The sequence below is a fragment of the Babylonia areolata genome, chromosome 15 (assembly GCF_041734735.1).
Source record: "Babylonia areolata isolate BAREFJ2019XMU chromosome 15, ASM4173473v1, whole genome shotgun sequence".
NCBI classification, from domain to species: domain Eukaryota; kingdom Metazoa; phylum Mollusca; class Gastropoda; order Neogastropoda; family Buccinidae; genus Babylonia; species Babylonia areolata.
In genome coordinates this window covers 30,662,970-30,675,623 of record NC_134890.1, presented here as the reverse complement: position 1 = coordinate 30,675,623, position 12,654 = coordinate 30,662,970, and the positions used below count along the sequence as shown (strand labels likewise).

Here is a 12,654-nt window from a genome sequence, read left to right as displayed (position 1 = left end):
TCGCCATAAATGTTGTGTCTGTGTGGTTTGTTTTCAGTTCATTTTCACATATTATTGTTTCTTTTTTTTTTCTTTTTCATTTGGTCTGAACCGAAGGCTACATTGTATTTGTGTTGTGTTGTTTGGTTTGACAGTGATATGCTGAAGCAGTGTGTTTTCAGTTTCTTTTTAGTTCATTATTTATGACTGTGCGTTGTGCGTTGTTGTTTTTTTCAGCAGATTTGGTTGTGGTGCCGCTAGTGATCAGTGTCTTTTGAGTTCAAGCTGGATGAAAGCCTGTCACCGTGTTTTCAGTTTTTGTATGATTACTAGTAGAGCCAGACAGCAGATGACTATTGTGGGTTGTTTTTTTTTCATTTGATTTTAATGTGCCATTAACCACAGTGTCATCTTTTTTTCAGTTGCAGTTAACCAGCATCTTTACCGTCCTTTTTTTTTTTCTTCTTCTTTGTTTCTTTAGTCTGTGGAATTGGTTGCAGCGTGACTGACCACTTGGTGGATTTTTTTGGGTTTTTTTTTTTTTTGCGTTCTTTTCTGTTGGCTTACCTGTGACGCTTGCTTTTCAGACGTTAGTGCTCCCCTAAGTCCATGCTCCTCGCTGCACATGAGTCGGTCTCGCAGCGATGTAGACTTGAGCGGGGTGAAGGCCAAGGTCAACTCGATCAGGCCGCCCGTCTCCCCTCACTTGAGGGTCGGTGGGGTTGAGAGAGGAAGCACATCGTCTCTACGTAAGCAAACAACGTCTGTCACTGCTGTAGGGGGAGGAAGTTGGGGGCATGGGGGGAGGATTTGGGGGCGGGGGGCAATGATGGACAAGGGAAAGGAGGATGGTGGGGGGAGGGGGTGGTAAAGAGTGAGAGAAGGGATGGAGGAGGAGCACTATCAAGGGAGGAGAGTCATTGTCAACAATGTCGTCTGATGACGATGAAGGCTAAGGGGGCTAACAACATAGCATCAATTTTCCACAGACTCGGAAAAATAAATGAATGGATAAATAACTGACGCTCTTTGATCCACACAATCATGTCAGCTACATCAGAAAGCCATTGCTCATCAGAAATTCATCACAAATTAGATGACACAATGTGTCAGAAAATTCAGGAACAGTTGACTGGTTCAAGGAAACGGATAGGAAACGATGAAAGTGCAAATAAACAGACAAAACAAGAAAAGAAATGAAAGAAAAAAAACAAGGAAAAAAACAAAAACAATGTCCAACAAATAATCTGCTTCTGTGCTGGGAGTTCTTAGAATTGTACTTCACAGGACACAGAGTTGCATGTTTTACTTGTTTTGGTTTCGTTTTCTGCAGTGTGTGAATTCCCCCACCCCACCCCACCCCGCACACCCCTGTCACTGTTGTGATTCTGGCATGCCGCTGTTCCCCCTGTGTCCCTGAATGATGCTAGTGCCTCGGTTCACAGTCACCACCACACTGCTTTTCTTCAGACACTTACACACTGCGTCTCTCTCTGTCTTTGGACGTGTTTTTGGACCTGCACTATGTGTTGTTCGCCATGCTAACAACGTCAGCACTGGATTTCTCACCATCAGTCAGAGCAAAAGTCCCTCTCTCTCTCTCTCTCTCTCTGACATTCACACACCAGGAAAAAAGTCTGACAGTTCACAGATTTGAGAAGAATACGATGATTAGAATGCGTCACAATTATTTACGGAAGTACAGTGACAAGGAAGCCCAAGCACAGATTGTGTTGAGATGTCCTCAAACACCAGCTACCTGTTCACAGATATAAAAAATAAATAAATAAATTAAAAAAAAAAACATGGGAGGTAAACTGCGTGGCAGCATTTGGAGTCAGTGTGTGAAAATGTTACTTTTTCTCTGATGAATATTTTGATTGTTTTCAGTGGTAGATTTAATAGAAATAGAAATAAATAAATACATTTAAAGTAAAAGAAGGAAAAGAAAAATGTTAATTCTGGTAATATTGAATATTGAAAACGCACACATGTACACACACACACACACACACACACACACACACACACACACACAAATCTCTCACTCCGATCAGTCACCCACATCCTCACAGTCACACACCCAACAGATCGACCCTTTCCTCACTCGCAGCAGCACGGTGTGTTTGCGTTGTGTTGCATTGCAATGCGATGCGATGTGTTGTGTTGTGCTGTGATGTGATGTGGTGTGGTGTCCGTTGCTGTCCCCATGCTAACACCTGTCCCTTCCTGGCTGTGTGCCCCCCCACCCACTCACCTGACCAGTTGTCATTGCAGCACACCACAAAACTAGCGGCAGTGGGGGCGCTAGTAGAGCCGTTTCTAATCTTGCCACTCCTGAGAGGAGCGGCCGCACTCGCTCCCGTGTGGGCAGCTCTCTGTCCCAGCGTGAGTACTGCCATCATCAGGGCCCTGCACTCTCTTTGCTTCACCCCCCATGCCCCTCTCCCCCCCCCACCCCCACCCCCCTTCCTTCGCCCATCACACTTCCCATGTATTCGCCCTTGGTTGTTTTTTTTTGTTTTTTTTGGGTTTTTTTGCATCACAGTATTATTATCATCTTTGTGTGGGTTGATCAAATAATATAGATTTGTTTGCATAAAAAAGTATATATATAGATATATCTGTATATTGGTTTTTTGTAGCTGCTCTTGGATTTTTTGTTGTTTTTTTTGTTTGCTGTGAATTTGCATGCTGGGTTGACTTTCTTCTTCCAAGACCTGAAATTTAGTGTTTGGTAAAGGACTAATGTATTGTGTGATTTACTGCGCTGGTTTTGGCAGATTGTTCATGGAAATTCAGCAACAACAAAAATGAAAAGAAAGAAACCAGCGTGTGTAATTCAGTTGGTATGGAATAGCTTATCAGTATGATAGGAGTGTAGATTTCACAATGTGTCATTTATCTTTTTGTTGTTTAGTCACGTTGTCAAGAAGTAAGTTTTCATTTGGACTGTTTTTCCTTCTTATTCTGTCGAAGAGAACTTACTATGGTGAAGGAAAATAAAATCATGCATATCCTTATCCCCAATGTCTCTTCTTCTTTTTCCTTTATTTAGTTTCATTGACATTTTCAGGATATTTTTTTTTAATGTCCCATCCCATTATGAATGCTGTGTTGAATAATGTTTATAATCTGAGGTGGAATTAAACCCTTTTTTTTTTACAGGGAAATTGGAATATCTCAATCAAATATTATTGTTATGTTAAATAACGTGTTTAATCTGTCATGGATTTGATTTGAACCTCTGGGTTTTTTTTCATAGTGTGCATATTTTTTTCTTATTGTGACATTGTATGATGGGATGACTGGTAGTGTAGAAGCTTGGAATGATGTGTGGGGTGGGTCAGTGTGGAATGCTGTGCATGAAGAGGGGTGGGGGGCCTTGGGGGGGGAGAGGCATGGTTTGCTGACAGTGAAGTGCATGTTGAGTGCTTGCTGAGGGACAGAGCTACTTGTAAAAACCAGGAAAAAGATTTTTTAGTTTCAGGCATTAGATAATACAATAATCAGTTTGCTTTTTGATGGGGATTGATAGTTGAATAGTTGGATAGAAAGAAAGAACGGTAGATAGATAAATAGACAGACAGATAGTTAGATAGATTGACTGCTTTGGCGAGAAGTTGTTGATTCAACGCATGTGTATATGCATGTATTCACGCTCAGAGAAGTTTACTTGTACGCATTTACATGCACACATACTCACACACAGATTCACATTTCACTCTCCCTGCACCACCCTCTTCTCCATCCTGGCCCACCCCACCCCCTCATACCCCCTCCCACTCTCTCTCTCTGCTACTTTCTGTACATTTACAGTATCACATAATGCACATTTCATATCCAGTGTGTATCTTTGATATATATATATATATATATATATATATATATATATATATATATATATATATATATATATATAAGAAGTGAAATTGTACAAATTGCATGATGAAAACTTGTGTAGTCATGAAAACATATGCACACATATGAATTATATGTAGACAGCATCAGCTTCATATATTGTTAATTTCAGCGGCCACTCTGTCAGAATGTAATCCACGAAAAGAGTTTGCATGCACAAACCTCAGTAAAGTTACGGTTTTGTATCATTGTTTTTTGACACATCATTTGTAGAGAGATAAACCAGCTCTTGGTGCGGGGAAGACATTAATCTGAACAGGTGTGTGCAGAGTAGAACTTGTAAGACTGCGAGTTTGGTATGAAAAGACCTGAAGGGGTCTGACTTTACACACCGTTGGAGACTGGGAAAGAGGAGGGGGGATATTAAAAAATACACAACCCCTCCCCCCAAAAAAAACAACAACAACAAAAAACAAAAACAAAAAAAAAACAGACAGGAGCTTATGATCAATCAAGACATTCTTTTAGAGAGAAGGGGGCCTTGTGGTATGCATAAAGTCATGCATGATAATGTTATGTGGATGGACAATATTTAGCAGTAGATAGAGGAGAGTGACAATGTACTGGTTTGTCCTGTCGACATCTAACCAGTGTATTTGTTGTTCCTTTCTGCCCCCCCTGTCCCCCTTTTCGCTCCGTTCCTCCACTACAGACCCCAGGGAGACTCAGCGAGCTGTTTCAGGTGTCTTGTCTGGTGGTGTTGGGTACCCCAACTGTTGTAGCATCTGTGTTAGCATGCTGGCCACTGCTTGCTGAAGAGTGGAGCTTTGTGCTTGTGGCTGATTGGGCAGCTGTCAAAACGGACAGTCTTTGGGAAATGTGTGCCATTCTGTAGACTGAAATGCTGGTGACGAAAGCTGTACTGTTAGCTTGCATGATCAAATTAAAGCTGTACAGTTAGCTTGCATAACATGATGATCAAATTAAAGGCCATACTATAGACAAATGTAGTGGTCCCATAGTGCCATATGCGCTGGACAGTTCAGTTTTCCATTCCTTTGGGTACCAGACCAGTACAGAAACCCTGAAGATGGAAACTATGACCAGTACAGAAACCCTGAAGATGGAAACTATCAAAGAAACAGATATAATTATCCAAGGCAACAGTGCAGCTTTTGTGTGATGACCATGACAATGCAGAGCTTGTGCAGTGAGTGAAGTGTTGTATGTAGCATGCAGCTGCAGCAGGGACTGCTGATGGTACCTATGGATGTGTAGTTCTGTCTCTTCCTTTTGGACAACATGAGGAATGCTCAGTGTCCGTGCATGCCTGCGAGTGAATGTATGTGAGAACGTTCACATGTGTTTTCTTTTTGTGTGCGTGCACTGGTAAGGCTGGACAGGTTTTGGTTAGGAATGGATTGAAGAATTAAGATTTGTGACGGGTGCCTACATATATCTCTATATAAATGTGTGTGTGTGTGTGTGTGTCTTTGTGTGTGTATGTGTGTTTAAATGGCTAGTGCAATATATGACTATATTTTAAAGGATTGTTGTTGCTGTTGTTGTTGTTGGTTTGCTTGAACCTGATAGATGTTATTGACAGGAGATGTGGTGAATGAATGAAGACTTGTGATATTGTTAACTCTTGTGGGTGCTAATGTATAACACACATTGTCTTAAAATGAAGCACTGATCTTTGAAGCGTACAGGACTCTTTAAATTTACAAACTATTATGTGCACATGCTTTTATGGTTGACTGTACATTTCAGTTCATCGTTGTTGGATCTGTGTCACGAATTTTGCTACCACTTCTTTTCTGTTTGCATGACTTTTATGTGTCTATTAAGTGCTTTAATCAAATGCATTCTGGATGCTGTGGTGATAGTTATGCATTATGCATGGTCAAATGCACAGTGAATAAGAATGTGTGTGTGTGTGTGTGTGTGTGCATATATGTGCGCGTGTGTGTGTATGTGTGCATGCATATATGTAAGAGCTCAAATTTGTTATCCACACAGATTTCTATATACTATAACACTCATTTTGCTTTGTTTCTTCCATGATTTGTTCTTTTATGAAGTTTTTCCTCTCTGAGCACAAATTTGTATGTCACCTCAGATTTATGAAACTTTTCTTCTTCTGCACAGTATCTCTAGAGCTCTTGAGAGTTTTATTTAGTTTAGACTTTTCTGATGTATTGAATGAATTGCCCTTTAGTTTATGTCCATGGTAGTGTTACAAATCAGTTTAAAATATTCTGCTGACTTGTGGTTTCTTTCAAATATATATATATATATATATATATAGAGAGAGAGAGAGAGAGAGAGAGAGAACCTTTTTTAATGAGGGAAATGGAATAAGCATGCATGTGCGTTTTTACATCCAGCCCTCAGGGCAAAGAGAAATGAAATAAAAATATTCACAAGATAACAAAAGGTTATAGAAATACATACTTGACATCGAAATACATTCAGATGTGCAGTAAACATTTACAGGTGCATAATCATAATACTTGCTTCATGACAAAAATGTATATAAATGTAATAGTGCAATGAGAGTGATAGAGAGAGGCTTTTTATGAGAATGTGTATTTGTGAGTGTGAGTGGATGTGCATGTGTTTATGTGCGCATGTGTGAGGAGAAAGATTCATATACAGTGTGCATGTGTGAGAATGATTTTAAAAGATAAATTTATTCGTTTGAGCATGTCTGTGTATGACTGTGTGTGTGCATTTGTGCTTGTGTGTATGTACCTGTGAGAGAGAGACAGACAGACAGATTGCTGAAGTTCACCGTTACACTTTATACTCTAAAACAGTGGAAAATCAAGTTATTTATGCATCAGTTCTTGGAAGTATATTGCACCACTATGAAATGCAAAGGGGGGGAAAAAAATCCCACCTCCTGCACCTCCTAATGCCAGTCTTTCTTCCCTCCCCTTTCCAGCGAGCAGCCGGTCCACCTCACCTTCCTCCAGAGGGAGCTATCTGAGTCACCAACACCACGGAGCAGGTCGTGACCCTGTCACCCCCAAGGGCAAACGGAAAACGGGCATTCCTCGTTCCCAGGGGACCAGCAGGGAGACCAGTCCACATCGGGGGAGTGGTTATGGTATGTCAGTCCGTGTTTGATGGAATGAGTGGCACACCCAGGGGATTGAGAGTAGTTTTTTGTTGTTGTTTTTTTTCTGCTGTTATGCTTCAGGTGTGATGAACTGGATCCTGCTTGCAGCGCCAATTGTTTTGGGAATGAGAGTGATCCTTTGCTGTTATGATTTGAGTGTGATGGACAGGATCCTGCTTGCAGCGCCAGTTAGTTGAGGAATGAGAGTGATCCTTTGCTGTTATGATTTGAGTGTGAGGGATTGGATCCTGCTTGCAGCGCCAGTTGGTTTGGGAATGAGAGTGATCCTTTGCTGTTATGATTTGAGTGCGAGGGACTGGATCCTGCTTGCAGCGCCAGTTGGTTGAGGAATGAGAGTGATCCTTTGCTGTTATGATTTGAGTGTGAGGGACTGGATCCTGCTCGCAGCGCCAGTTGTTTGGGGAATGAGAGTGATCTTTTGCTGTTAGGATTTGAGTGTGAGGGACTGGATCCTGCTTGCAGCGCCAGTTGTTTGGGGAATGAGAGTGATCTTTTGCTGTTATGATTTGAGTGTGATGGACTGGATCCTGCTTGCAGAGCCAGTTGTTTGAGGAATGAGAGTGATCCTTTGCTGTTATGATTTGAGTGATGGACTGGATCCCACTCATAGCGCCAAATGATCGGGGAATGGAGGAGTGATAGGTCAGTCAGTGTTGATGAAATGAGTGGCAGACCCACGGGATTGAAAGTGATCTTTTGCTGTTTTGATTTGAATAGGATGGAGTGGATCCTGTTTGCAGTAGGGAATGGAGGAACGGCATAGGTAAAGCAAACAGAGTTAAAGATGATGGCAAAGACACAAAGAGCATCACGTTGTTAGAGCATTGTGGGATTTCCATGCCAGGGGTCCATAAGTCCATGAGGTCTGTGGCTGGAATCCTGGCAGCACCTGGTGGGTTGAGCTTTTTCTCATCTCCCGTATCATGATTATATGTATACAGATGTAGTTGCACCTTTATCCTCGTTTTTACATGCAGAGGGTTAAAGGCATTTGTTGAAGATTCTATAATCCATTGTAAGGTGAGTGATACAAACATGAACATACCTAACATTCACCCACCCCCGAAAACGGAGTTTGGTTGTCTTAATGGTGGGGTTAAAAGGGTCTTTTTTTTGAAAAAGACCATTGTTTGGAATAAGTGAGCATTGGGAATTACAACACATGAATGCAGCTTAATGTACATGTGAATGATGTATGTGTGCCCATTTGTTTATGTCGATAATATTTATTTTTTCATACCCAAGTTTTTTTTCTTCTTCATACCTGGAAGCTGATTCATGTAACATTGTGTGTGGACAGGTCGTGAGCGTCGTTTGAGCGGAAGCAAGATTCCCCATCCAGGCAAAGGTCCCATTGGTCACAGGGTGTTGAGGCCTGGACCTGATGTGGAAGACGCTCTACATGATGCTTTGGTGAGGTGTATGGCTGTGTGTGTTTGTGTGTGAGTGTTTGTGTGTGTGTGTGTGTGTGTATGTGTGCATATGTGTGCGCGCACGCATTGTTTGTGTGTGTGTCAGTGTGTGTGTGTGTGTGTGTTTGTGCGTGTGTGTGTGTGTGTGTGTGTGTGTGTGTGTGTGTGCTGATATGCATATGTGTATGTGTATGCTTTTTGTGAATGTGTGTGTGAGCATGTGTGTGTGTATGCGTGTGTGAGAGTATATATGTGCATGAGTGTATGTGTACTTGTGTGTGTGTGTGTGTGCGTGTTCGTGCATGTTTTTTGTTTGTGTGTGTGTGTGTGTCTGTGTGTGTGTAAGAGTTCAGTTCACCATAACGAGTCGTTAACATAAAACAACTCTTCGTCATCAGCAATCACGGCAGCGGAAGCATTTTGATCACTACGACTCTGATGACGCGGCCAGTGAAGCGTCCAGCATGTGCTCCGAGCGGTCCTACAGCTCATACAGTGGCAGAACCTCTGAGGTCAGTGGTCCTCTTTTCTTTTCTTTTCTTTTTTTTTTTTTTTTTTTTAATCACTCGGCACCAGTGAAACATGCCAAAAGTGTGACCACACTTGTTGATCCAACTTCAGTCAATGTGTTTCTTTTTTTTTGTTTAGTTTAAAAAAAAAAATTCTAATCTGTGTGTGTTCATGCTGTGTTTTAACATTGTAGTGGAGATAAGATCAATGTCGGAGAAATCAGGGGTGAAAACTGTTGAGGAAACGTTTCTGGCATGACACAGTGATTTAGTGACATGTTTGTGATTGTCAGAGTCAGTTCTTCAGGAAACACGTCTGTCATGACATAGTGATTTCGTGACCTCTCTGCAGTTGTCAGAGTCACTTGTTCAGGAAACACTTCTGTCATGTTGTGGCGACATCGCGATGCCTGAGTGATTTTTAAAGACAGAGATGTTTGGGAAAGAATCTGTCATGACTTTGTGACATAGTGACATGTTTGTGATTGTCAGTCACCAGGAAATACTTATATCATGACATTGCAACATTATGATGCTGTGTGATTGTTAAGAACAGAGTTCTTCTGGGAACACTTCTGTAATGACATTGTGAAGTTGTGACGCGTGTGATTGTTAAGAACAGAGTTCCTCTGGGAACAGTTCTGTCATGACAAAGTGAAGTTGTGACACATGTGTGATTGTGAAGAACAGAGTTCCTGTGGGAACAGTTCTGTCATGACAAAGTGAAGTTGTGACATGTGTGATTGTTAAGAACAGAGTTCCTCTGGGAACAGTTCTGTCATGACAAAGTGAAGTTGTGACACGTGTGATTGTGAAGAACAGAGTTCCTGTGGGAACAGTTCTGTCATGACAAAGTGAAGTTGTGACACATGTGTGATTGTGAAGAACAGAGTTCCTGTGGGAACTGTTCTGTCATGACAAAGTGAAGTTGTGACATGTGTGATTGTTAAGAACAGAGTTCCTCTGGGAACAGTTCTGTCATGACAAAGTGAAGTTGTGACACGTGTGATTGTGAAGAACAGAGTTCCTGTGGGAACAGTTCTGTCATGACAAAGTGAAGTTGTGACACATGTGTGATTGTGAAGAACAGAGTTCCTGTGGGAACAGTTCTGTCATGACAAAGTGAAGTTGTGACATGTGTGATTGTTAAGAACAGAGTTCCTGTGGGAACAGTTCTGTCATGACAAAGTGAAGTTGTGACACATGTGTGATTGTGAAGAACAGAGTTCCTGTGGGAACAGTTCTGTCATGACAAAGTGAAATTGTGACACATGTGTGATTGTGAAGAACAGAGTTCCTGTGGGAACAGTTCTGTCATGACAAAGTGAAGTTGTGACACATGTGTGATTGTGAAGAACAGAGTTTGTGTGGGAACAGTTCTGTCATGACAAAGTGAAGTTGTGACACATGTGTGATTGTTAACAACAGAGTTCCTGTGGGAACAGTTCTGTCATGACAAAGTGAAGTTGTGATACATGTGTGATTGTGAAGAACAGAGTTCCTCTGGGAACAGTTCTGTCATGACAAAGTGAAGTTGTGACACATGTGTGATTGTGAAGAACAGAGTTCCTGTGGGAACAGTTCTGTCATGACAAAGTGAAGTTGTGACATGTGTGATTGTGAAGAACAGAGTTCCTCTGGGAACAGTTCTGTCATAGCATAGTGACATTGTGATGTGTGTGTTATTATGAAGAACAGAGTTCCTTTGGGAACACTTCTGTCATGACACAGCAAGATCGTGGTGCATGTGTGATTGTTAAGGACAGATTTCTGGGAACACTTCTGTCAGTACATAGCAACATTGTGACGTGTGTGTGTGATTATGAAGAACAGAGTTCCTCTGGGAACGCTTCTGTCATGACATAGCAACATCATGATGCATGTGTGATTGTTAAGGACAGAGTTGTTCAAGAAACACTTTTGTCATGACATGGCGATGCGTGTAGCTCTTTATGCATTCGTTCTCCTCATTTATTTTTTTAGCTCCTGGGTAAAACTTCAGGATGAATGACAACATCTTGCACCTGTTGTGGTCCTTTCCCATAGATGTGGAGGGGGCAGCACAGGGGTAGCATGGTTTTTATGCCAGTTTTAAGGACACTGTTCAGCAAAAACGAAGAAGATAAGCACATAGAGAGAAGAAAGGCTTGGGAGATGGGGTGTCAAGGTTGAGGATGTGGGGAATGGTGGGTGGGAGGAGAGGGAAGGGAGGGAGACAGCACTGCATGCGCTGGCTGCACATCATGGTGGTGTGGATTTTTGTCTTTCTGTTCAAACCCTCAAGACGTCCTCCGATGTGGCGGAAGGGCGCTACTCTAACTTGACTAAGGTACTCGTGCAACCCTGCTGCTGCTTGGTGGTGTGGTTGTGTTTCACATGGCCCGTGCACTTCCTTGCCGTTGTTTCACTTTTTAGTTCCAGCTGGATGGATGTCTAATTTTCTTCCCTTTTCTCTATATATCACCCCCTCCCCCAAAAGAAGAAAAATTTTTTTGCTTCTTTGTCAGTTTACATCTTTGCTTAATTACTTATATATATATATATAAATTTTTTTTGTTTTTGTTTTTTTGTTCTTCTTCCTCGTGTTGTTATCATTTTTGGTAGTTGTTTTTGGTTGTTTTTTTGTTGTTGTTTTTTTGCAAATGGTAATTTGCTGGACCTATGGTCTGACTTGTGTAAAATTTTCGTTTGACAACATTATATTGTATGTGATTAAAGGTTTTTTGGTTGTTTTTTTTTCTTTTGCTTTTTGTTTTTTTATCAGATTTCCTTTACCCTGAAAGTGAAACCTTCCAGTGTATGTCATATTTGTTACTTGGTGCATTGATGCTCTTTTTTTTTTCCTGGCCTTCAGTCTTGTTCGGAATGTTACCTGTTTTGATTTGTAGTTTCTGTCTCCCTCACTGTTTGTTTGTTTTTGGGGTTTTTTTTTGTTCCTTTTGCTGTTGATACAGTGTGGTGTTGTTGTCCGTTCTGAGCACAGTGGTAAGTGTGGTGCTACTTTTACACTGGTTTTATTGGAGATTTTTTTGGTGTGTTTTTGTTTTTTGGTGTGTGTGTACATTTTTTCTGTTCAGTCGTTGATGAATTTTCTTGTTTTTTGGTGTGCTTTTTAAATTACAAAAAGTGTTTATATAATTGATCGTTCTGGACTTTCTTTTGTTATCCTGTTTGTAGTTTAAAGCAGTTTGTTTGTGCATGATTGTTCACAGAGATCTTGTTCTCTGTCTGTCTCTCTGTCTCTGTAGTTCGCTCGTCTGTCTGTCTCTGACTGGCTACTGAAACCCTGTCTCTCTCTCTCTCTCGCTGTCTTGGGAATTTCTTTCCTCTCTCGGGAATGGTACAGATATCATGCTTGTCTCCAGAAAACATATGAATGATCCATATACAGCTTGAATTGTTACTCTTGTAGGCGAAGTTTACTTAGAATATTGTTGACGTGTGATGGAAGATATCTCCCTTGGAAGAATGAGAAAAATCATAGATTTATTTGAAAAGTAGATGTTAGATACGTTTGTTGATTGCTTCTTCCTCTTTACCACACCCCCTCAACTCCTCCCATCCTCTCTCTCTCTCTCTCTCTCTCTCTGTGTTGAATCCAGTTCTCTCTTTCTCTGTTACAGTCTCTCTGTTTTTCTCTAAGGCACACACACACACACACACACACACACACACACACACACACACACACACACACACACAAACACACACAAGCACTCTCTCTCTCTCTCTCCCACTCTCTGAG

At 41.3% G+C, this 12,654-nt stretch overlaps 1 protein-coding gene across 16 annotated transcripts in view; it reads left to right on the top strand.

Moving 5' to 3' along the window:
* The window catches only part of LOC143290555 (CLIP-associating protein 1-A-like), a 193,693-nt gene that overhangs the window by 144,867 nt on the left and 36,172 nt on the right, over positions 1-12,654 (top strand). For 10 of the 16 annotated variants that reach the window (XM_076600103.1, XM_076600105.1, XM_076600101.1 and 7 more), the window contains 6 exons: positions 567-728; positions 2,257-2,367; positions 6,791-6,955; positions 8,289-8,401; positions 8,799-8,912; positions 11,194-11,238. In XM_076600103.1, the coding sequence (XP_076456218.1) occupies positions 567-728; positions 2,257-2,367; positions 6,791-6,955; positions 8,289-8,401; positions 8,799-8,912; positions 11,194-11,238 (710 nt within the window). The remainder of the gene's footprint in view (positions 1-566; positions 729-2,256; positions 2,368-6,790; positions 6,956-8,288; positions 8,402-8,798; positions 8,913-11,193; positions 11,239-12,654) is intronic. The other 6 variants (XM_076600108.1, XM_076600107.1, XM_076600110.1 and 3 more) reach the window with 4 other exon arrangements.